We start from the raw sequence: 27,335 nt of genomic DNA, 5'->3' as shown, positions 1-27,335 counted from the left end.
TATAAATGTGTATGTTCATTGCATGACAGACGTGAAAATCAAGTTTAACATTTGTCATCCTAAACGGGAGACAAGTGAAGGAATGGAAGTGAAGGCTGTCATGTAAACCATATGCATTTATCTCATAACATGACTACATTTTTATAAGACAGAACCATAGGGACTTAAATATATAGCATATTGTCTGACAGCAAAAGGAATTACATCTTTAATCAAGTTTATAAAACCTAATTTTGCCAAGACCTATTTAAAGTAATGGATAACTTTCTAGAGTATCCCTGCCACAAAAGAAATATGAGTTGTGCCGGAAGATACATGACTGCAGCCAGTCCACGCCATTACTTAATACTAGTCTGTGCTAAGCTTGCCACCAAAGACACACCCAGTCCAAGATCATACTGTATACTATAAGGTACAAATTGCAGTACATGTTCCTAAGTATTATAAAGAGTGTACACAAAATTTAGGGTATTCACAGACTTAAGCCTCTTGCAGACGACCATGGCTGAGATCAGTGTTTTTTTCCCGGATAGCACACTGACTCATTCATTTCTATGGTCCCATACACATGACTGTGAATTATACGGTCGCGTGTGCGGGCCGACAGTCTAGGCCGCAAAATATAGAACAGGCCCTATTCCTGTCCAATTTTGCGGCCCTGCTTTCGTGGCTCCTATTTATTTAATGGAAGGGGTTGCAGTGCAACCAGTGCACAGGTGGCACACAGGTGACATCAGCATGTCCCCCATGCACCACCCGTGCCTTTAATTCACAGCTGAATGGAAGCACATGGTCATGTTCAACCAGCCTTCCAGATTCTTTGTATGATATGCCAAAATCCCAAGTTCCAATTTTAACAACCTCAAGATATTTTATTTTTTTCTCTATCACTCTCTGTTATATTGATCTACAACATGATCTTGTAAATTTGACTAAATAGGCAAAAGAACCACAGTGTCCTATAGGAAAAACTTTTCCATTTTATTGGTCATCCAATAGATGCACAAATTAAATTATTACGTCCAATGCATTGTGGACAGGCTCTGCATATGCTCATCAGGGCGGATGATTTACCAATATAGGCAGTGGCGGAAATGGTAAGTTACCATAGATAACAAAGTCTCTGACTGCAAATAGCCCGACCCATAGCACAATTTACAAAGAACAGAACGCTATAGAAAAATAACTTTTAATGACCACATAGAAAGCCATAACAGTGTACATTGAAATTACAATCTGAACTGCCAGCAGCGTATACAGTCGATTGATATATATAGGTATAAGTTTTGGAAAAAGAATCAGTATGTCATTTATTTATATAGTCCCCTCTCACACTGGGTCTCTGCGAACAATTTATTAAATAACACTTATCGTTGTTTGCAGAGAAAATGGCCTTTCATTGAGTAGGACCACCCAGTAGACTTCTAAGACCACTAAGGGCATAGATTTATAATGAATAAACATTTCAACAAACCTATATATCCATCTGCTCAGATGCCATGCTCTATAAGATGCAGCCCATAGACTGCACAGTATTTCCAAAGGTGACAATTTCCCTTTAAGCAGTTGTCCTTAGTTAGTCTTGTTATAATAGACAGAACTATCAGACATTAGTGGAATATAAGTTGCCAATTGACTGACTACAATACCAATTTAATCTTCATCAGCTCAATTTGCCTGTAATATGTGACAGGTAACGGTGTATAGCTTAAATGCTTTACAGCACCTAGTGAAGATAGTTGTGATATTCCTACAGGGAAAAGCATATTAATAATGAGTAATAATGTGAGTAATTCCCTAATACTTAGGGAATATAATGTATAGTGACAACTAGAGATGAGCGAACAGTGTTCTATCGAACACATGTTCGATCGGATATCAGGGTGTTCGCCATGTTCGAATCGAATCGAACACCACGTGGTAAAGTGCGCCAAAATTCGATTCCCCTCCCACCTTCCCTGGCGCCTTTTTTGCACCAATAACAGCGCAGGGGAGGTGGGACAGGAACTACGACACTGGGGGCATTGAAAAAAATTGGAAAAAGTCATTGGCTGCCGAAATCAGGTGACCTCCATTTTAGACGAATAGTGGATTTCAAATCCGGGTCATATGAGAATGTGAACTTTGTGACTATGAGACAGGGATAGCTGTACAGGCAGGGATAGCTAGGGATAACCTTTATTTAGGGGGGAATGTTATTAAAAATAACTTTTTGGGGCTCTATCGGGTGTGTAATTGTGATTTTTGTGAGATAAACTTTTTCCCATAGGGATGCATTGGCCAGCGCTGATTGGCCGAATTCCGTACTCTGGCCAATCAGTGCTGGCCAATGCATTCTATTAGCTTGATGAAGCAGAGTGTGCACAAGGGTTCAAGCGCACCCTCGGCTCTGATGTAGGAGAGCCGAGGGTGCACTTGAACCCTTGTGCACCCTCAGCTCTGCTACATCAGAGCCGAGGGTGCGCTTGAACCCTTGTGCACACTCTGCTTCATCAAGCTAATAGAATGCATTGGCCAGCGCTGATTGGCCAATGTATTCTATTAGCCTGATGAAGTAGAGCTGAATGTGTGTGCTAAGCACACACATTCAGCTCTACTTCATCGGGCTAATAGAATGCATTGGCCAGCGCTGATTGGCCAGAGTACGGAACTCGACCAATCAGCGCTGGCTCTGCTGGAGGAGGCGGAGTCTAAGATCGCTCCACACCAGTCTCCATTCAGGTCCGACCTTAGACTCCGCCTCCTCCGGCAGAGCCAGCGCTGATTGGCCGAAGGCTGGCCAATGCATTCCTATGCGAATGCAGAGACTTAGCAGTGCTGAGTCAGTTTTGCTCAACTACACATCTGATGCACACTCGGCACTGCTACATCAGATGTAGCAATCTGATGTAGCAGAGCCGAGGGTGCACTAGAACCCCTGTGCAAACTCAGTTCACGCTAATAGAATGCATTGGCCAGCGCTGATTGGCCAATGCATTCTATTAGCCCGATGAAGTAGAGCTGAATGTGTGTGCTAAGCACACACATTCAGCACTGCTTCATCACGCCAATACAATGCATTAGCCAGTGCTGATTGGCCAGAGTACGGAATTCGGCCAATCAGCGCTGGCTCTGCTGGAGGAGGCGGAGTCTAAGATCGCTCCACACCAGTCTCCATTCAGGTCCGACCTTAGACTCCGCCTCCTCCAGCAGAGCCAGCGCTGATTGGCCGAATTCCGTACTCTGGCCAATCAGCACTGGCTAATGCATTGTATTGGCTTGATGAAGCAGTGCTGAATGTGTGTGCTTAGCACACACATTCAGCTCTACTTCATCGGGCTAATAGAATGCATTGGCCAATCAGCGCTGGCCAATGCATTCTATTAGCGTGAACTGAGTTTGCACAGGGGTTCTAGTGCACCCTCGGCTCTGCTACATCAGATTGCTACATCTGATGTAGCAGTGCCGAGTGTGCATCAGATGTGTAGTTGAGCAAAACTGACTCAGCACTGCTAAGTCTGCATTCGCATAGGAATGCATTGGCCAGCCTTCGGCCAATCAGCGCTGGCTCTGCCGGAGGAGGCGGAGTCTAAGGTCGGACCTGAATGGAGACTGGTGTGGAGCGATCTTAGACTCCGCCTCCTCCAGCAGAGCCAGCGCTGATTGGCCGAATTCCGTACTCTGGCCAATCAGCACTGGCTAATGCATTGTATTGGCTTGATGAAGCAGTGCTGAATGTGTGTGCTTAGCACACACATTCAGCTCTACTTCATCGGGCTAATAGAATGCATTGGCCAGCGCTGATTGGCCGAATTCCGTACTCTGGCCAATCAGCACTGGCTAATGCATTGTATTGGCGTGATGAAGCAGTGCTGAATGAGTGTGCTTAGCACACACATTCAGCTCTACTTCATCGGGCTAATAGAATGCATTGGCCAATCAGCGCTGGCCAATGCATTCTATTAGCGTGAACTGAGTTTGCACAGGGGTTCTAGTGCACCCTCGGCTCTGCTACATCAGATTGCTACATCTGATGTAGCAGTGCCGAGTGTGCATCAGATGTATAGTTGAGCAAAACTGACTCAGCACTGCTAAGTCTGCATTCGCATAGGAATGCATTGGCCAGCCTTCGGCCAATCAGCGCTGGCTCTGCCGGAGGAGGCGGAGTCTAAGGTCGGACCTGAATGGAGACTGGTGTGGAGCGATCTTAGACTCCGCCTCCTCCAGCAGAGCCAGCGCTGATTGGCCGAATTCCGTACTCTGGCCAATCAGCACTGGCTAATGCATTGTATTGGCTTGATGAAGCAGTGCTGAATGTGTGTGCTTAGCACACACATTCAGCTCTACTTCATCGGGCTAATAGAATGCATTGGCCAGCGCTGATTGGCCGAATTCCGTACTCTGGCCAATCAGCACTGGCTAATGCATTGTATTGGCTTGATGAAGCAGTGCTGAATGTGTGTGCTTAGCACACACATTCAGCTCTACTTCATCGGGCTAATAGAATGCATTGGCCAATCAGCGCTGGCCAATGCATTCTATTAGCGTGAACTGAGTTTGCACAGGGGTTCTAGCGCACCCTCGGCTCTGCTACATCAGATTGCTACATCTGATGTAGCAGTGCCGAGTGTGCATCAGATGTGTAGTTGAGCAAAACTGACTCAGCACTGCTAAGTCTGCATTCGCATAGGAATGCATTGGCCAGCCTTCGGCCAATCAGCGCTGGCTCTGCCGGAGGAGGCGGAGTCTAAGGTCGGACCTGAATGGAGACTGGTGTGGAGCGATCTTAGACTCCGCCTCCTCCAGCAGAGCCAGCGCTGATTGGCCGAATTCCGTACTCTGGCCAATCAGCACTGGCTAATGCATTGTATTGGCTTGATGAAGCAGTGCTGAATGTGTGTGCTTAGCACACACATTCAGCTCTACTTCATCGGGCTAATAGAATGCATTGGCCAATCAGCGCTGGCCAATGCATTCTATTAGCGTGAACTGAGTTTGCACAGGGGTTCTAGTGCACCCTCGGCTCTGCTACATCAGATTGCTACATCTGATGTAGCAGTGCCGAGTGTGCATCAGATGTGTAGTTGAGCAAAACTGACTCAGCACTGCTAAGTCTGCATTCGCATAGGAATGCATTGGCCAGCCTTCGGCCAATCAGCGCTGGCTCTGCCGGAGGAGGCGGAGTCTAAGGTCGGACCTGAATGGAGACTGGTGTGGAGCTATCTTAGACTCCGCCTCCTCCAGCAGAGCCAGCGCTGATTGGTCGAGTTCCGTACTCTGGCCAATCAGCACTGGCCAATGCATTTCTATGGGGAAAAGTTAGCTTGCGAAAATCGCAAACTGACAGGGATTTCCATGAAATAAAGTGACTTTTATGCCCCCAGACATGCTTCCCCTGCTGTCCCAGTGTCATTCCAGGGTGTTGGTATCATTTCCTGGGGTGTCATAGTGGACTTGGTGACCCTCCAGACACGAATTTGGGTTTCCCCCTTAACGAGTTTATGTTCCCCATAGACTATAATGGGGTTCGAAACCCATTCGAACACTCGAACAGTGAGCGGCTGTTCGAATCGAATTTCGAACCTCGAACATTTTAGTGTTCGCTCATCTCTAGTGACAACGCTACAGCTATAAATACATTGTATGATGTAACACTTTATGGCATAAAAAAATTGACATCTAAAATCCACAGCTTGCTTGTCCATATAAATCCCCAGTCTCATCGTCATCACCATACAAGAATTAGGGAGTCAAATTAAACCCAACTCTGTTTCAACTTCCAAAACTTCATTTGGCCTGCATCCTGCTATACATCTCCAATTCCAATGTTACTACGATACATCCTTGTTTATCTTTATATGTCTTTTCTTTATTGCCAAAACTTATATAAACCAGGTCCTTTTATTGTCTCATTTCCTCCGTTTATGTTTTATCCTTTTATATTTTACCAATAATGCTTCACAAAGCACACTGCCATGACATATCCACTTATTTCTTCGCAAGATGGCAAGACTGATGAATTAGTAATGCACATTGAAGGCAGTAATACTCATAGAACATATGGTTTTATGCAATATGTATATTTAGATCATCCATCTAAAAGTTTCCGTTCCTACAAGAAAGTTCTAAGAAGTCTTACTCATATGATCCTGGTCTGCATTCCTGCTTCAGCAATACTCCGTGTTTATTCTCACCAGTTATATTAAAATCCCAACATCACAGACAGGATATTAAATTCTCTTCCTCCTCACTATTTTCCTATTTTTTTCTATAATTCCATAAACCAACCCACTGACACTGAGAGTTATGAATCTCATAGATAATGAAGTCATTACCTCTTGCAGGAGCCTCTTCATTTTCAGCAGTAATGTCTTTACAGATGTACAGTCTTGCATCATCAATCTAAATGGCAATGATTCCAAGCCAGTACAATCTTCCTGTGCAAAGGGCCATTCCACAGATGGGCTGCTGGGCACTTGGCAGACACGAGGGCACTTAGTATCGTCTGGATCGCAGTCTTTTGGCAAATTTAGAAAGAGGTTTCTGAAAATAAATGGAGGAATTATTATAAAACCTTTCCACACTTTAATATCTGGCAATAAGAAATATAAGCCTATACACACTGGAGGAGATTTTTCATTGGTGTCATAAAGTGCATTCATTCACTAGCTGTTAAAAAGGGTGTCAATTAATCATATATCTCTTTCCAAATGGTGCCCGTATGATAAATTTGATGTAATTTACTAGAAATGTTAGGCAGGTCTTCTTAAACCACCTAGTATCTGGCACAGAAACATATCAATATTGTGTGCCTAAAGACGGCATATATTGTTTCAAAATTGTATAGCTTAGGTCTCATCTTAGCCACACCCCTTTCACTGGAATACAGAGGTGCACGGATTCAAATCTTTAGATTAAAGAGGACCTTTCATGTCCTTGGGCCCATTCAGTTTTATATACTGCTAGAAAGCCTGAATTCAGCACACTGTCGGCTTTCCCGTTATGTGCCCTGGTGGAAGAGCTATTGGTGCCGTTACCGATAGCTCTTCACGGTCGGAATGGTGGTTCTGTCAGTGTAATGGGGAACGCCCCTCCTGACAGTACTGTAACGGGGTGTTCCTTACCACTCAGCGATGATGCTGAGCAGTGAGGAAGGCCCCCTCCCCCCTGACAGTAGTCATCCATAGACTAGTACTGGGAGGGGAAATTCCTCAGCATCATGGCGGGGTGGTAAGGAACACTCCCTCACAGTATAGTGCTACCCACAGTACTGTAAGGAGGGGTGTTCCCAGTTACACTGTCAGGAATGCCTTTCTGACAGTGAAGAGCTATCGGTAACAGCACCGATACCTCTTCCAATGGGGCACATAACAGGGAAGTCGACATTCAGCTTCCTAGCGGTATATAAAACCATATGTGCCCTAGGACATGAAAGGTCTCTTTAACCTGTGATTATCTTGTTTCAAATCTTTGGTTTTATTTGTCTTTCTGTATCAAATGTATACAGTGCCTTGCAAAACTATTCATACCCCTTGAACTTTTTCACATTTTCTCACCTTACAACCACAAACTTAAATGTATTTTATTGAGATTTTAAGTGATCGACCAACACAAAGTAGCAGATAATTGTAAGATGAAAGGAAAATGATACATGGTTTTCAATATTTTAATCAAATAAAAATTTGAAAAGTGTGACGTGCAAAAATATTCAACCCCCTGTACTCTGATACCCTTTAATAAAATCCAGTGCCTTCAGAAGTCAAGGGGTATGAATACTTCTGTAAGTCACTGTATAAACGTCACTTGCTTATGCTCAATAAATGCCTATTTTCTTGGAAATTCACAATGCACATCATGGGTGAGGTCATTTACATATTTGCTACTATGGTAAAACCCTTTGTCTAATCTGAAAGACTGTGAAGGAGGATCTTTCATAACATAAATGACAATAGAAGACTTGGACATAAATGGAATACATAGAGTATAAGTGGGACCAAGAAGAAGCCATATTAGGCAGCCGTCCAATCTGAAAGAAGCTAATACATATGGAAAAGGAAACGTTTGTTAGCACCACAAAGGGCCCAAAGAAGACAACAATGAGCTGCCGGCTGTTACTGAAGTACATATTTGCATGGCTCTAGTCCTATTTAACAAAAGCACCAACACAACTATGATTACAGAGGACAAGGCAGTGACTGACAATGTACAGCAGATGCAGCCTTTGTTGTCGTATTGTTTTATTTTTACGGCTTATGACAATATTCACATCTATAAACCATTGCACAATGCTGGAAATAGCGCGAGCTACAAAGTTTAAGCATATGAAATGCTAAATACATTTATGGCTAATCACAGCCTGATTACTTCATTATATCTAAATAATATGTCAGTCAAATCACTTTAGATGGCAATGTAGTCATTATTACAAATCATATTTTATCTGAAATGGTTTTAATGACTGAGTATTACATTTATTATCAATGTGCTTGAATCTGGATTGTCAGCTTATAAAATTCAAGAGCTGCTAATATCATATACGCAAATACAGTATTCAGTATGTCAATGTTTATCGAGGTATGTGAGATAAGGCTTTGTTCACATTTGCGCTGCTCCATTGTGTTTTATACGCTCTATTTTTCTAGTTAAAATGAGAAAAACTGCAGGAGAAGCTGATGGACACCACGAAGTCAGACAGCAGTTTATAATATGCGCAACCAAAAACATACATTTTTTTTAGGCTTTGTGTCAGTCATCTACTTGAAGAAATTACAATCATCACATTAGCCATCCTTGAATTGATATTGATTTTTGATTATATTAATCTGCACATCAAATGGTGATAATTAGAGATGAGTGAACAGTAAAATGTTCGATATTCGATATTCGTTTCGAGTAGCCCCTCAATATACGACTACTCGAATCGAATATCGAATCCTGTTATAGTCTATGGCGGGAAAATGCTCGTTTCAGGGGTAGGAAACATTCGATCAAATTACACTTACCAAGTCCACGAGTGAGGGTCGGGCTGGATCCTCCGAAAAGTCTTCTCCGTGGAACGTCCCCGCGGCATCTTCCGGCTCTGAATTCACTCTGCCAGGCATCGGACCTGGGCAGAGCCGACTGCGCATGCCCGCACTACAAGAAAATGGCCGCTTACAGTCAAAGCGGCCATTTTCTTGTAGCGCGGGCATGCGCAGTCGGCTCTGCCCAGGCCCGATGCCTGGCAGAGTGAATGAAGAGCCGGAAGATGCCACGGGGAAGCTGCACGGAGAAGACTTCTAAAGGTAGGAGAAGAACCAGCGTTTATTGGCCGACTGTATAGCATTCGGCCAATCAATGCTGGTTCTGCATCGAACTTTTCCATTCGAATAGTGAATGATACTCGATCGAGTATGAGTATTTCAAATACCGTAGTATTCGATTGAATACCTACTTGATCGAGTACTACTCGCTCATCTCTAGTGATAATATAAATTTCATCGAATATTCAGTTTACAAAATGCACAAGCATTTATTTTTCTAAATGCCAATAATTCCCCCTTAAGGCTAAGGCCCCATGTAGCATCCCGATCCGTTTCACGGTTCTTCCCACAGAATGTTCAAAGCGGTTTACTCTGTGGACTTTCTGGTTCATTTACACCTATAGGGGAACTGCTGGATATAATTGACCTGCTGTGATTTCCAAAACCGCAACGTTTTTGAAAACCACAGCGTATCTGCTGCTCGAATTTTACCATAAAGTGAAGATGGGATTTTCTAGAATCTCATCTGCTTTACTGTGACTGTAAAATCCCACGTTTTTTTCCCACTGCATTTCTGCCAAAGGCGAACCCACAATGTTTATGCCACGTGGGGCCACGACTAATATCTTTCTCCATTGTTCATTTTCTCTAATATAGAAAGGAAACAAAAAAAAAATACATAAAGAAATATTCACTATGGTGGTAAGGCTGTATTGGCTCTAGCAGGACACATCCTTCCATCTTTCTATGTAAAAGAACGTCAAATTCCACTAATTCCTAAGCTCCACCCCAAGATGTAGCCAAAAATAAAAAAGAGCCACATGAGATTAACTCTTCAATATTGTTTCTGGACAATAGTAAACATTTTCTTCAATTTCCATTGTGATTCTTTCCTAGATGTAGCGTTCCATTAAATGATGTGATTCCCTTTAGAATGGTTGAGAGTAGGTTATAACTCTACATAGAAATGTGATAAAAGTCACAAATGTAAAAATTCCAAGCTTTATAGACCTCCAGTGTCAAAGATGTTTTTCTCTTCTTGTTTTTTATTGAAGTAGACTGTAGCAAGGCTTTGAGTATGACTTCTGCTTTGGAAAATGTTAATTACAGATGAGTAAGGAAGCGGTGAATACTAATCAGCTCATTTCCATACTTTAACACAACCTCATTAAGGAAGATAACACCTAATGTTTAGAACCAGAGATTACTCTAGTAACAGTATTAAACTTTTCCATTGCTGCCCAAATTAATCAGTGTAAATTACGGTCAGGTCAAGGGAAAAACAAGGGTAAAACTGTATTATAGCTACACCCAAAAAGTAAGACAGAACTAATTATTTCTACGGAATGCACAAATTGCATGTACGACTTTGTGTCCGTGGTTTATAGGCAGAGAGGATGCATACGGACACCAGCGGTCACCTTTAAAAACCCATTGAAATGAATAGCTATTAGAGTTGACCGCCGGCAAGCTGTCCCTTGTCTAGTTTTCCAGGGATTTAGGACGGAAACCCCGGGTTGAATAGCGGTGATAGAGTGAATGCTGCGTAACATTTATGGCCTGAGATATTATTCCACTTCTTACACCACCCATTTCCCGGAATGAATTTTAATTTTTTTTTTAAATAAATTCTTTATTTTTAAACACAAAGTTACAAAAAAGCAAACAATGAGTACAAACACAACAAATGGGCTGGCAAAGCAGAAACAGGCATGTATGACTGTTAAATATCTTGTATTTGCCGGTGAGACTTGTGTCCACTGTTAAATATCCGTACCTGGCCTTATCCACGATAGGAAGAAGTCAGCTTGTTATAAATCAGTGTAGAGGTTTATTAATATCTTGAAGGAAAACACAGGAACAGGGAAAATGTCCAAAATAACACAAATATCAGTCAATTGTCAATAGCTTACATCTTCAGAGAAGTTAAATCATCTGGATATCTTGTAGTTACAGCTTGGTTCATGCTTGTCATCTGGTTGGTGGACTTGGGCTGGTTACGACGTCCATGGATGTCCATCTGCCTGGACCACCCACCCTGGTGTTCCCAAAGACAGACCTCCTGGTCTTCCCCTGGTCTTCCCAAAGACAGACCCAGACATGTGTATTTCTTACTCATTTATATTCATGAGAGTGGGTGTTACCTTCCATCTTGTAGCTATGTAAGGAGATTTCTAAAATAGTGTACACTAACCGCACCCATGTTCCAAGAATATAAGACTATGATGTCAGTAGAGTGTTAACCCCATGTCTGCTAGAGAATATTGTAAATATATAATATTTAACATTTCCCCCTTTTGAGAGTGAAATATCTGTTTGAACTCTCAAGATATACCATACAACAATATTCATACAATTAGATTATATCTTCTTTCTTCTTTGCTGAATACTGGAACTTAATTTTCATTAATTGTCCATATAACAATAATTTCATCAATTTGCAATAAATTTTGTTATTAATAAATATTATGGTATGTTATGGTAAACTGTGATCAAAGATGAAAACAATTTGATCCACTATCTAACCTACACCTGATGAAGGCTCTTCTTTCATCGTCTGGTCTTCTGGTCATCTCTTCTTCCATCATAATAGAAGGCTTATTACCACAAATGTAGTTCTTGACTTAAAGTCCATTAGATTTCCTCCGTGTTGCGCAGATATTATAACGTTGTCCATTAAAGTTCATATTATGAAGATATTGATATAACAACAAAGTCCATATGTTTCACTTCACCAAGACATAGACTGTAGAGGAGTTTCCTTTGGTATTTACCTTGACCACCTGTCACTGTAGAACAACAATGTGACACTTCTGGAGCAATACTGCAAAAGCAAGGCAAGTGTGAATTCTGACATCATCCCTGCTGCTTGTCAGTAAGGTTCAGTCCTGGAATCTCAGTCTCATGGATACACAATATCTGTGTTCGGGTTTTATCATTCACAACCCTTTTGCTCACCAAACAACTTGAAGTCTTGAAATAGAAAGGATTCCACCAAACATTGATGAGGACGTCTTTATATCTGTCCAATCATCAGCTGATCAAAGGTTCCAACCTCCAGTAATAATTTTTAAACACAGTCCTTGGCATAAGCTTAAGCATATAGCATCATACCTTCAGATTTTGTCTTTTCCCGCACATCTTCTTCTTGTAACTGTTAAAGTCTTTTTATTAACATTTGATATCAAACTTTATCATAATCTTGGACTTGATTGAAGATAAGTTTTCTTTCCCTAATAACTAAGCCAAACTAGGCAATTAACTAAACTATAATATCACAGTGTACCATATCATTCATTTATATATCATACTTCTCTTTATATTGTATCAATATTTTTGTCAAACTATCAGATAATAGTACTTTGGATACAATAATCTATATAAACATCATATATCAACATATATATCTTTATATCTATATGTATGAATATATATGTGTACTTTACTTGTGATGACAAATTGCAACATGACTTTGAAATATAATGTGATTTCATTATTACCATTCTATAGACATTCACAATATTTATTCTTTAGTTAGAACTTTTCACCAATTATACTAAACATATGTTCCTATATGAATGTGTTATCATACTTATCATACATTTTCTAAAGTTTAGTCACTTTATTTACCTTTTTTAATAAGAAATAATTTTATTTTGAACATTACTTTATTAAATATCATTGTGTTCTTTATCTGAGACACAATATTAACCCTTTATTCATAAAACGTATGTGCCTAAAGTTTCCTCTTAACACCTCGTCTCTTCACAGACTCCTGTGACCTTTTTAACCTTTCAGATACCTCCAATACCAAGAATAGAGACAAGACTTAAGACACTTGACTCTGTCTTACACTTAACTGTATATATTCTTGTGTACTGGCTGTATATGAACACCATATATATTAAATAAGTATATAAACATAAACTTTTCAAAATATGTCACATCCTATAATCAGAAGTGTAAAGAATAAACCAGAGACTATCTCTCTTGATATCCCATCCTTTGATGATATTATACTTCTCCTTTCATGAAGATGATTAGCTTATCTTATTTGCATATAAGACATATTTTTCCCAATGTTTGTTTTCCCAATGTTTGTTTTCCCAATGTTTGTAGATGTTGATGTGTGTAAGTGTATGCAAGTGTGTGCGTACATGTAAGAATACATAATCAATAAAACAATAATACAATAAATCAATACTGGCTATAACTAACTAGATTTTCCACCATACCTAATATATTTATTATCCCATGATCCAATTACCACAATAAACCTTTATTCTTTGTTAGGTTTGAACAAATATATTGAAGAGCTATCTGTATCTTAGTCAAAAGCTTCTTTTTTTGCTACAAAATATTCACAAACTAAAATAACCTTCACCCTACTGCATCTGTCACCTTTCCTCAGCTCATGTGACTTAAACACTTGGTTTTCCTGTAGGTATAAACATATGAGGTTCCTTTCAATGGATTTCAAATATATTTGCTAATTTCCCAGTTTAATATAGAGGATCACATAAGATAAAAAATAGAAAATAGAAAAAAAGAAATAGAAAATAGAAATAGACGTCTTTGTTGGATATATTTTCCTTTTTTCCTTGTTGGATGCATCCTGATTTTCTTAGGCCTATTTGTGATGTCACAGATCTGTTGTATACACCAGTCGACACATAACACTTGACACTTATTCTGACCAGCCCATTAGGGTTACAGGTCACAATGTGTTGCTGTCAATCAACTGACCACATGAACGGACACTTAATTCACAGTAAGTAAGAGCTCCATGCCTAGTTGCATGCCTTCATACATAATGGATTATAACTTGAAAATCCTAAAAACATGGACTTTACATGAAACTATTGAAAAACATGCTTAAGGTAAGTTAGGACTTATATCACTTTATCATGCATTATCAGTCACATCATGTTAATTTGTTTACTCATTAATAGTTAGACACTCCATGCATTCTTTTGACTATAAGGAAAGAATGATGAATGAACGGACATCACTGATTGAACTGATCCATTTTTCCATATATGACATTTCTGATCTGAAAAATAGATAAACTTTAGCAAAAACCAAATTAATTCAATATTGATTTTAACCAATGGAAAGTTTAATAACTTTATGGATTCCTAATACTATTTGATCATATTCATATATTGTACATATATTCATATACATGCCATATATTCATATATTGTACATAACATGTTCCTCCTCTCTCTGCTTCCAGAGAGTGGGCTATGACAAAAAGTCACCACACATCAGGCTCTCCTCCTGTGTGTATACATATATTATGATTATGATCCATAGTATTATTCACAATAGCATAATTAGGATTATTTATGAACATCATCGCATAATCATGTGGATTATACCTGATCATTGGACTTCTCCTCATATAAAAGGGATTTCTCTTTACATTGCCAAATAGTACGTAAGTAAATCTCAATAGACAGTCATTCCTTCAGAGATACTTTTAAACTCGACCCCTGACCTTCCTGTCAATCACATCCCACAATAACTCCACCAGGTCATTAGAGAATGCCAAGCTTGCCCTTTTCCTAAAAATATTAGGTAGCTCAAATTCCTCTTGGTTACTGGGAAGATCTGACATTTTGGAGACAACTGGTACATTCCCAGATACATTCTTTTGCAGATACTCAATAGATTTGGCTGGCTGCAATTCTTTAATTTCAGTTAATAATGGAATTTCAATTTGTGGATTTTCCTGCATGGCATATGGTTTATATGCAACATGTAATTTCCTACGTTTCTCATAGATTTTGTCACTTTGGCCAATACCTTTCCTCCTACAAATAGGGGACACTATAACCGGATTTGACAGATGCCTTTTAATAGGCTTTGCTTTTTGCTTTGGACATACTCGGTTTGCATTTGACATATGTTTCTGATGTCTTCTGGCCATGTCCAATAAACTAGCAGCTTCAAATAAAGTCTTCTTATCTGAGGCACTGGCAAGGGTGACTGCATTCAAGAATTTGAACTTTTTAACAAAACTTTTCACCATAGATGAAGAGTTCACCTTTGGAATGACAGTTTTGTATGTCCTCTCAAATTTAGACATAAATGCATATGTACATTCTTTTCTGCCAATCTTTATCTTATTCAGTATGTCAGGTGTTGGCATGCTGTCACCTCTAGTGCACCAGATTAGTTTCTTTAATCTATCCACATCACTGTCTTTTAACCATTCATCTGACTCATTATCATAAGACATTTTTGCAGACAAACGTTCTGTAAAATCAATAGGAAGCCATAATTTAAACAGTTTATTTCTCTGTTCAATATTTAGATCAAATTTCTCTGCATGGCTTTCAAATATTTCTGAGTTTCTACACACATGGATCTTTACATCATATGTGGGAATGGCTTTACTCAGATTGATCAAATATTCCTGAGATTTTAATTTCAATTTAGTTTCTTGTATCATTTGTTCCTCACCATCTATGGCCATTACTGCCACATGGTGCTCTTTATCAACATATTGAGATTTCTCATCTGTCTGAACAGATTTATGCATACTATTACTTAATTTCTTTTCTGTTACCATGTCATTAAAAATCTTTACCAAAGAAGCTATATTCCTAAATACCTGCTTCTCTTTTGTAGAACAAATTCTATTTTCAATCTTAGAATTTGCCTGTTCACATTGTGTATATAAATCTTGCCATATACTCTCTAAATTGTCACTAGACACAATTTTAAACTCAAAGTTACACTTTTTAGACAATGACTCTAACTTTTCCATACTTTAAAAGTAAAATCTTTACTCACCACTGTAGAAAGCTTCACCTTTAGCTTGTCCTTGGAACAGTTGGTCCCTGTCATCAGAACGTCTCAGTACGTCTGGCACCTGTGGTCCTTCTGTGTTTCCTCACAGGCTTTCCTCACACAGGCTTCCGTATCATATAACACGTACAACAGTCATCTGTATCTCACCAATATAGGTTCTTTTTCGAAGTCTTCCTGAATCTTGCAATTCATACAACTTGCAAAATACTCCTCTCTTCCCCCTTAATTGCAAGTGAACGGAACAAGAAAAACGGGAAAAAAAACCGACCGTGCTGGCTCGCCACTGTTAAATATCTTGTATTTGCCGGTGAGACTTGTGTCCACTGTTAAATATCCGTACCTGGCCTTATCCACGATAGGAAGAAGTCAGCTTGTTATAAATCAGTGTAGAGGTTTATTAATATCTTGAAGGAAAACACAGGAACAGGGAAAATGTCCAAAATAACACAAATATCAGTCAATTGTCAATAGCTTACATCTTCAGAGAAGTTAAATCATCTGGATATCTTGTAGTTACAGCTTGGTTCATGCTTGTCATCTGGTTGGTGGACTTGGGCTGGTTACGACGTCCATGGATGTCCATCTGCCTGGACCACCCACCCTGGTGTTCCCAAAGACAGACCTCCTGGTCTTCCCCTGGTCTTCCCAAAGACAGACCCAGACATGTGTATTTCTTACTCATTTATATTCATGAGAGTGGGTGTTACCTTCCATCTTGTAGCTATGTAAGGAGATTTCTAAAATAGTGTACACTAACCGCACCCATGTTCCAAGAATATAAGACTATGATGTCAGTAGAGTGTTAACCCCATGTCTGCTAGAGAATATTGTAAATATATAATATTTAACAATGACACATTCCGACGGACGGGGCAATACAAGGCAGCAAAAATCAAATTCCAAAACATGGGAAAGGTGGAGGAGGAAGGGAAGATGAATGGAAGGAAAAGGGGAAGGAATAAAGGAGGGAAAGAGGGGGAAGAGAAGAAGAAAGAAGAGAAAGAAAGAAAAAAAAAAGAGGAGAGGAGCCCCCATAAGAAGCAGGTAATCCCGAGCGCCAACCACCGACCCGTCAACCACCGGGGAGCCTCAGCCAACCAAATCTCTGTACCTTTGAGTACCCTGAAAGAGAAGCCAGGGAGTCCAGGCTTCCATGTAAGCCTCGGGCACGTCATGAAGCGACCCAGTGAGGTCTGCCATGACTCTGATATCCTACCCTTTATAAATTCCGGAGTGAAATTTTAACACGTTTTGTGACTTTGATAAATGTGTTTGATAAGTCTGGTATACAGATAACTAGACAGTCTAACCAGTCCCACATTCCCACCTACATTTAGAAAGTGAAGCGAGTGGTCTATGAATGAAAATGTTGCAAAACTTTGTGCAAATAAATTTAAAAAGTCACAAATCTCTACTTTGAGACTATTTTTTTAAACCAGAATTCTGAAGCGGAAGGCTTAGTAAACTCCCCGTGTATTTCTTTATTTCCATGTGCATTAATAAAATCCTTGACTTTTATAATGTAATAATTTCTTCTGACTGTTTGGAGTAGCCATGGCATCAGGCGAGTTCTGTAACGTGCCTATTAGTTATAATAGTCTGTAGTCTCACTATAATGCTGTACTGTTAGTAGTACCAGCAGTAACACTGGGTTGCAAAGCTTTGTCTAATACACTTACTGTAGACCTTTTACTATCTAGTATTGAAAGCCCATCAATATTGTGATCTTGAAAAGCCCTCTTAACTTTCTGTACCAGTTTTTTAACCTGTTCAAACTTGTTCAAAGAAAAAAAGTTGCATTTATTATAAATATTTTTCTGCATTAGTAGCTTCAAGTACAGTTTATATAGTGAAATAGTATAAATGTACAACCTATGACATTTATTCTTTGAATATACAGTATATATTCTTTAAAAATGGAATTCATGCACAACTACTAAGGCAGAAAAGTAGTTGCTCATAACAACTAATGAGATGCATTTCTAACTTGTATTGGAAGAACAGAAAGGGCAAATATCAGTTTGATATAATGGTTGATAGCATGCCGGTAACTGTTCAGTTCTTCTCTGTATTAGGGTTAGACATTCAGAATGCCTAAGAATTCTTGCATTTTATTAAATGATATTTCAAAAATATTAAAGCCTATACTAGTCGCTCCTCAAAATGTCTTATATAGGCAGTCAGTGGATGCTAGTAATACACAGAAAGTTAGTGCATCCTCCACATCTCCTTCTACTTGACCAAAGCTTTAGAAGGATACAGAAAGTTCATACCATGGGGCATGACATGTGACGCTGTATAAGGACCCTGAGTCTAAAGAGACCCACTGACCATAAAAGCAGTTTCCTACTGTTTATTACACTGTAGGGAAACAACTAATCTATTGAATTTTTATGGCCTGCAATTATTGATGGATATTTTAGAAGAAAAAGTGAAGGTTTAGGAAACATTTATCATCTAGTGCAGAGCAAGGGGTCTACATACATGTGTTACTCTTATTTCTTGCCAAGTCAATTTAATACAATACTGTGACATGCTAGTAAAACGTTGGTAAGGCAGAAATCACATAAGCACTCACCTATTATGTTGCTGCTTGCACACAAATAGGATAATCAGCCTATCACACATTGGTAACTTTTTTAAATGTAGATTGTGAGCCCCATATATACAATGTACATTTTCCCTATCAGTATATCTTTGGAGTATGGGAGAAAAACCCAAACACAAAAACCCAAACTCCTTGCAGATTTTTTTTGTCCTTGGCAGGATTCGAACCCAGGGCACCAGCGCTACAAGGCTAACCACTGAACCACTGTGTTGCTTCGATTCACAATGATAACTTGTCACAAAAACAGGGTGCTTTTAGAAAGACTACTTAACTAAAATTGCTGATACAACATGGGTGCATCCAGCAAGAGCTACCAGACCTTACCTTTAATGACTATTAGTGGCCCTGATCATAAAGTTAGTTCAGAGTCTCATTTGTAGATTTAGGACTGCTCACACTAACTTAATTTTCTGCAGCATGAGACCTCCCAAGATATGCCAAAATTATTTACAATACTTAATGCTTGTGACTTATCTTGAAAGCTAGATCCTATGCAACATAATAGCAACAACAGGTCAATATACTAGAGTTTTTATTGAATATATTATACCATGTGGCACAATATATAACAGAAACTGGGGGTCATTTTACTAATAAAATGATCCTACAGGGTTGTGTGCAGTAGTTTCTATTTCAGTAAAGCTATTTTTATGTTTTTGTCGGTGTTTTTAATACTGTATTATTACCTTAGTACTGAACAGTTGTCTGTAGTTGGCTGGGGATAGTTGTTACCAGAGAAAACACTATCAGAAATCCCTTTAAAGTTACCCTGATACCTACTGGAATAGCCAGGTGCTGGCCAGTACCATACCATCTGAAGTTATAACAGGCATTTATTTATAGGGTTGGAAAAGACAATAACTATAGACTTTTTCTAAAGCTATCTTCTTTTTTGTCTGGTGTATGAATAGATACATATAGGACATGGACCTAGAGTTTCTATTGCATTTATAATACCATGTGGTATAATATACAGTAACCAATAAAAACTATTGTCCATTCATCTATTGTACTCCAGATGTTCTCCTAAAATATGCCACAAATAATAAGAATTATAAGTGCAGCGTATCTCTAGAGATCCTGTGTATCAGAAAATGAACTAGTACAGGGAATTCCAATATGTATTGCCCAAAAAATCCTACAAGTACAATAGCAGCAGGCTCCACGTGGTAACTCATAGCATAACATGCTAGAGCAATATCTGTGTTATATTTGGCACTGCTGTATCTGTATTGGTTCATAATGACTGAGAATTTTACAATCACACTTTAAAATACATTTTACATGCTAATATTAATAGCAAAACACTTATTATTACAGTTATTATAGCTTGCCCAACTGCCCAATACACTTGCATGTGTACTGGCCTCGGAGAAGAGAGACAGTTGCCTCCAGATTCCTTTGACAACTTCCCCGAGAAGAACAGGATGAGATTGATTTCCATCTGGCCAATTCTTATCTATCCAACATCTACAGTTGGGAAGGGAACAGGAGGATTCCATACACCTTACATTATATGCCTGTCCAAACTGGGAGACTTAGTCAACAATCATTCAATGTGTAGGAGCGTTTCTAGACGTACACAAACAAGTTTTATTCCTTACTGCAGTTTCTGTACAATTCCTTCATATTTTATGCAGTTATTTTTTTATACATAACTCAATCTATTATGAGCATTATAATACGTATAACATAGAGTTCTGCTTTTTTTAAAATCCTGCTTACAATTGTTTTCCGTCATTTTTAGTATTTTCTTTTAGCTGCTGTCATTTTCAATATGACTAATCCTATTATGACAGGGGTGTTTGTACGTGCTCACATGATTACAATGTATAAGCATATAAATGACAGGTAAAGGGAGGCAAAAAGGATTTTGCTGCATCAAATTTTCGCACACAAGGAAATAACAGATGCCAACAATAATAACCTGGTATTAGGAAGACATCAGTCATTACATTTATGCATACTTTTGAAGACACTGAGCTGTAAAAGAAAACTAGCTATTGTGGAAAATCTGAAAATACAATTTCATGTTACGTAGTACTAGATATTTGCTAAAAGTCAAATACATTTGTGGGTTTTTACAGTCTTTTTTTTACTGTAGTACTGCTATCTCTTACTTTCACATTGAATACTTCACAAAGTCACTTGTAAAAGATCAAGAAGTGCAGGAACAGGAATATGTGAACCCTATAAGTGAACTTGGGTGCTGGTGATGTTGATGTGTGTCTTTGTGTTGAGTGGAGTTGATATACCATATAAAACTCCATTCAACACAACTCTTAGATATGGCAATTCCTGTAGTGATTGGGGTGCTACCAGGGGTGAACCTAGCTTTAATGCCACCTGGGGCGGACGACAGAACCCCCCCCCCTGGGAGGAGGGGGCAGAGGGGAGGGGGCGGAGCGAAGGGGGCCGAGGCAGAGCGGACGGGGCGGCGTTAGCAGGCAGAGAGCAGGCAGGGAGAGGACCTGCTCTCTGCCTGAGCGTGAGAGGAGGCTGGTGGAGCAGCGCTGCGTCCACGGGGCCTCCCCAATCCACCGCTCGCTTCCCGTGCCGGGCTGCCGAGACGGTGACGTTAAGCCAGTCCAGGACAGCTTGTCTGCCTTGCACAGAGCCCTGATCTCAACCCTATCAAAGACTCTTGGGATGATTAAGCTGTTAAGCTGATCACTCTTTATAACATTCTGGAGTATATGCAAATTGCCATTAGAACAACTGAAGTAGTAGACTTTGTAAAAATTAATATTTGTATCATTCTCAAAACTTTTGGCCATGACTGTACAATTCATTGACATTGAAAAATGACCCCAAACATACCTCCAGGCAATATAAGGGGTCTTTGAGTAAGATGGAGAGCGTATTAGAAGAGATTGTCTCCACAATCACCCAGCTGAAATCTATTGTTATGGTTTATGATAAATTGGACCACAGAGCAAAGGAAAAGCAGCCACGTGCTCTATTAGGAAATTCTTTAAGACCACTGGAAAACTCATCTACCTCATGAAGCTGAATAATAGAATGCAGAGAGTTTGTAAAGCGGTCATTAAAGCAATAACAGACTACTAAATCAACAGTAAAATATAATACTTATCCTGGATTGTTTAACATTTTTTTCATTTACTACTTAATTCCATATGTGTTCTTTTACAGTTTTCATGTATTCAATATGAATCTACAGTTTTTTAAACAGGTAATGAGGGCTATCATTGCAAATCAGATATTCAATGTGAATGTAATTTTGTGTCTGCCAAATAAAATAAAATAAAAAACACAAAGATGCCTATACCGTTCTGTTGACATTTGTATGAATATGGAATTTAACAGCAGTATTTTATATACAACACATGTAGGTGTACACGTCACCAGAGAGGAAGCATTTTTTTCTTGTCTCTAGGGATTCTTATCTCATTTCATTTGACATATTTTTGGATATTGTTGATTTTATACGGAATAGTTAACTCTTTTTTCCCTAAATTTGTGCTCTTCTATTTGTGCGATTTGTCACTTCATCCACTTCATTCCCCCTAAGCAATAATGCCCATTGTTTAAACTACATTTATCTTAACGTAAACGACATGAAAGCTAGAATAGGTTCTGAGAAAAGTAAATAAAGCAGGATCTGCTTGTTTTTATAAGCTTGTCCTATTACTAATTCACCAGCTATATATCACTGTGATTTTCCAAGAAAGGTTTAGCTTGCACATCTAAATAGCTGCTGGCAATACAAAATGGGCAGGCAGAAAAGAGATGCCGCATTCCTTTACTTTTATCAGGAAGAGCTACACTTAATAATAGAATCTATTACTTCACATGTTTAAGCCTTAATGAAAAATTTTTGTCAAGAAAGCATCAAATCCTATTAAGACACAAGTACTGTTCATAGTTACAAAAAAAAAAAACCACAAATAAAATATTTGCCTATATGATATATTCCCGCTGAAAGAGTTTGTGAGGCAGGATCATCTACCACGGCCAGTAAATGACTGAGCAGCCATTTCCCATATGTCAAGGTGGAAACAGAAGGCCACCAAGGAACTTGTAAGCAGTTCACGGAGTCTGAGGTGAGAAAAGTGTATTTTTTAAAACTGATTCTTCTTTTCTTAAACATTTTATCTTGTTACAAGGATTTCCTTTCAAAATGACAATACGTGACTATACATGATATGTAACCATACATGATACATGACCATACATGATACGTGACCATACATGATACGTGACCATCCATGATACATGACCATACATGATACGTGACCATACATGATACATGACCATACATGATACGTGACCATCCATGATACGTGACCATCCATGTGGAGCTTTTTTCCCATCCCTGCCTAGATTTGGTAATATATTAGTAAACTTTTTTTTCTCTCCTGATCAGGCAGTTGTTATTGGTAATTATTATTTTGATTGGTTAGTACTTTTTAATATTACTATTTCATTTTTTCCTTGATTTCTCTATAATTTCCTACTTTTCTTGGATTTACTGAATATGATTACAATTGGGATGGTTTTTGTATGTCTTTATTAATTTATGAGAATAGAGAGACACCGAGCACACTTATAGTGTAGATGGTCTATTATAAATATATAGATGAATTATCTGGTGTTTATGAAAAGAACTCAGGACCTGGTGGCCTCTCACCTGATCGGGTTGTGACTCCGTTCACAACTCCGTTTTCAGCAATATTAGGCTTCGTCAGAGTGAGAGTGGCAGCACGTCTCTATAACACTGGTCAAAAACCAGGAGGATGCACCAATGGAAGAACAAAAGGACGGCGCTCTCAGGTCCAAAGGAATTTATTCAAAAAGAAGATTGCACAACGCAAAAACAGTTGCCGCGTTTTGGGTCGGAACCCTTTATCAAGTGCGTAACTTCACTAATCGAGCTTCACTCAAGCTAGGAAGAAATAAACTCTATCCGGAGCGCTACTCGGCCTATTTAACCGTACCGCTCCATGTGCCACTTCCGGGTTAAATTTAATTGCGTTGTGCAATCTTCCTTTTGAATAAATTCCTTTGGACCTGAGAGCGCCGTCCTTTTGTTCTTCCATTGGTTTAATTTATGGCCCTACTCACAGATACTTTGTGTAGTATTTGCATCACTTTGTATCACTATTTTGTGGAGACAGTTTACATAATATGTGGAGAGGAGTTTATCTTGCCTGTACTCCCTGTTTTGTACATTTGTTTGTGTGTATTGTGAGAAGGTGACAGGCAGAGAGCTGGAGTCCAGATATATCAGCCCCAGGTTTCTGACATATGTGTGGTCCAGGGTGGATCTGGAGTAGGCCTCAGCCCAGGTGTAGGTCCTTGGCTCATTATGGGGCTAGAAAAGTCTGCTCTGTAACCCTGAGTCCGGTGAGACAATATTGCGTTTGTGTTGTTCATGTGGCTGGAAGTAAGCCACACGTACAGTTTGGTTATCCGTTCTGTTTAGCTAGTGGCTCAGACGAGTAGGTTTTTTATTTTGTTTTTGCCGAAGTTAAGGCTGTATTTTGTTTTATTTGTTTTGTGCCTGAAGTCAAGGTTTATTTATTTTCCTGTGTTTTGGGTTTCTTTTTTAAACAAACCAGTTTGCTGCATTTTGTGCCCCTGTCTTAACTGTTTGGGTCCACACCACTGCTTCTACTGAGCTAACTTCCCCCCAGTATTAATGCTAATTATTCTTATTTCTGTCTACAATATTCAATAAAATATATGTTACTGGGATTTGGCTATTTGCTTTATGACAATTGTTTGTCTCTTTACACTTCTGAAATGTTGGCATCTAACATTTTCGGGTAAAGCAGACATGAGCTTATGGGCTACTACACTGGAGATTCAATCTTCTTTAGTCATTCTCTGTGATATATTCTCTCAACATGATTTTTTGGGGGCTACATGTAGACTAACAGTGTGAAACACTACCCTACAGCATTGCCTGTAACTACAATAAACTAAACTATACTCTACACATGCCTTATGAGGGTGAACTTATAAAACTTATCTTGCAATACATGTTTAATAACCAATTGCTTTCTTCTAAGTATCACTGACAAAAGGAATGAAAAGTGGAGGTCAAAGCATCAGTATTCTGTGTGATGGTGTCAAACAAAAGTCAGTCAAAGAAAAAGCAACCGAGATTTATAATAAAGACTCTTGAGGTCCCCTCCGGCTGCAAATCACAGGTGGCGTGTTTACAGTATCTCAAATTGTTTTCTGATGTTGTGCAAATATATTTCAAGTGCGGCAGGTAGACATGTTATATCGATTGCTCGGCTTTCTCTTTTTATGTTGTTTTGCCAAGGTTGGACATTTTCCTGCAAATTGTACAGTGAAGTAATGATTTTGGGAGTTATTGTTTAAGCTTTTAAGACTGAGGACAAAGAATAGAGATTGAAATAGCTCAATTGTAGCTCTTTTTTTTCCATCATATCTATCCCTGAGGAGGTCACTTGGACATTTTGTTACATACTTTAAACCTGTTTGTCCTTATTTGTAAAATAGCACCGCACGAAAGGACATAAAATCTCCAATACAGTGAGCATGGCTAATGCAATAAAATAATGGGTAAGTTCAAATGTGAACAAGGACTATAAAATGTCAGGATCCCTCGGTAGATCCCTGGCGAGAAATTATAAATACACATAGTACATGCCATGTAGATGGAAAGGTAAGCATTTTTTTCTTAAATTTATCATTGAGGCATATACATAGAAGCTTTTATGTGTACATATATACCACGTAAAACAAATATAACATGTAAAGCAACATTTCTGGTTTTGTTCAGTTTACTCATCTACATCACTAATGTTTCTTGAGTGCAATACCTGATTGGGTTGCTGAGAACCTATAGTGGGTTCTTACCCATGTTCTTCACTACAACCCAAGACTGATGCTTCGTTCCTTTATCAGTTTGAAAACAATATTCTGTTCTTTTTGGCAGTCATAAGGCAGCATAACGTATTGTGGGATATCCTGCACATGTTGCCGCATATATATTCCAGTCTTTTGTGACTTGCATAACAAACTTACTACAAAACTACTGTTTTTGCTCCTACAACTAACTGTTTGTATGTTATCCCGTGTTTGTGGGAGATTTCTCTAGGCACTTTGATTTCCCATGTTCAATTGCCTTTTATGAAATCTGCTCAAAGGTGTTTATGAGATTATATTGTAAGCCCCATTGAGGAATGGTACAGATGTGAATTATTGTGGTCTGTGTACAGCATTTCAGAATCTGTCAGTGCTATATAAGAAATGGAAATATTCATCTAAACCTATTGCACCTCTAAACGGAAGTCACATATATCAATGAATGGGCAGCTGTTTTTTCACAGGTAATCTTTATACAAAACACATAGTAGTAGTCACCTTACTGCAATACATGAAGCAATCATCTATTCATAGGAAAATGATAATTGATCCTTATATGTCTCCAATTAAAACTTACAATAATTACAACTATTAGCAAAGTTTAAAGGGTTTTTTAATGCCTAATAATGTCCCATTCTTAGGACACGACAGATCATCAATTTCCTTCCCATCATTCCCTTTGAAAGGGAACAGCACCACTCCAGAATGAGTACTGGGACAGATACAATTGTGTAGTGGCTGCGAATGGTATTGCTACTCTCTGATGCATATTAGCTCATCAATAAGTTGCATTGCTCTTAAATACTGTTAGTGCTATCTGTAAAGTAAGCCACAATTTTTGGTGCACCTCTGCAATCCTTTGTGAGTCCTTATAACATAGTTACCCATTTAACTTATCAATTGTGACACTCTTACTTGTACTTAAAGAACTCAAAAACTTTAAAGGGATTCTATCATTAAAATCAAATTTTTTTCCAATCACACGTAGGAATAGCCTTAAGAAAGGCTATTCTTCTCCTACCTTTAGATGTCTTCTCCGCACCGCCATTCTGTAGAAATCCCGGTTTTCGTCTGTATGCAAATGAGTTCTCTCATATCTCCAGCTATGGAGATTACAGCTGTGTAAGCGTCCATTTTCTTGTGGCCTGTGGGCATGTGCAGTCGGCTCTGCCCGAGGCCTAGAAGTTTGAACCCAGCTCTGGAAGAAGACGCGCAGAGAGGCCGTTCCTGAAGAAGATGGACGCGGCACTGGAGATTTCTCTTGCAGCATTGGGGATGCCCCCAGTGCTGTTTGAACGCTGGAGCTCACCCCCCGTGCTGCAAGAGAACTCATTTGCAGACAGATGAAAACCGGGATTTCTACCGAATGGCGGCATGGAGAAAAACATCTAAAAGGTAGGAGAAGAATAGCCTTTCTTAAGGCTATTCCTACGTGTGATCGACAAAAAAAAAAAGTGATTTTAATGATAGAATCCCTTTAACAAGAGCGTTTACATTAATGATCATAACAAAGTAGTAAGAATAAAATGACAAAGTAAAAAAAATGCAAAACATTCTCAAAACAGAATCTGCAACCCAGATCTCTAATGAAAGTGGACCAGTGGTATAGCTGAAACATGCTAATGCCTTCATACACCATGAGTCATCTTCCTCAGTGAATAACAAATATGATATTCCAGGGATGAAGTCCCTCTTCTGATAATCCTTCACATTCCTATTAGGTAGGAACTGCTCAAATCTGTCAAGAAGAATCAGAGACTATAAAAAGCTATCCCATTTCATTAGCACATAAAATAGTTAGAATCTAATGTTATTGTTAA

The 27,335-nt window shown here is 39.0% G+C and overlaps 1 protein-coding gene across 2 annotated transcripts in view; it reads right to left on the bottom strand.

Moving 5' to 3' along the window:
• The window catches only part of CCSER1 (coiled-coil serine rich protein 1), a 646,501-nt gene that overhangs the window by 265,801 nt on the left and 353,365 nt on the right, over positions 1-27,335 (bottom strand). For both annotated transcript variants that reach the window (XM_075285086.1, XM_075285095.1), the window contains exon 6: positions 6,315-6,522. In XM_075285086.1, coding sequence (XP_075141187.1) covers positions 6,315-6,522 — 208 coding nt within the window. The remainder of the gene's footprint in view (positions 1-6,314; positions 6,523-27,335) is intronic.

The sequence above is a fragment of the Leptodactylus fuscus genome, chromosome 1 (genome assembly GCF_031893055.1).
Source record: "Leptodactylus fuscus isolate aLepFus1 chromosome 1, aLepFus1.hap2, whole genome shotgun sequence".
Classification (NCBI taxonomy): domain Eukaryota; kingdom Metazoa; phylum Chordata; class Amphibia; order Anura; family Leptodactylidae; genus Leptodactylus; species Leptodactylus fuscus.
Note: the sequence above shows the minus strand (reverse complement) of the source record. Positions and strands in the feature narration are given on the sequence as shown.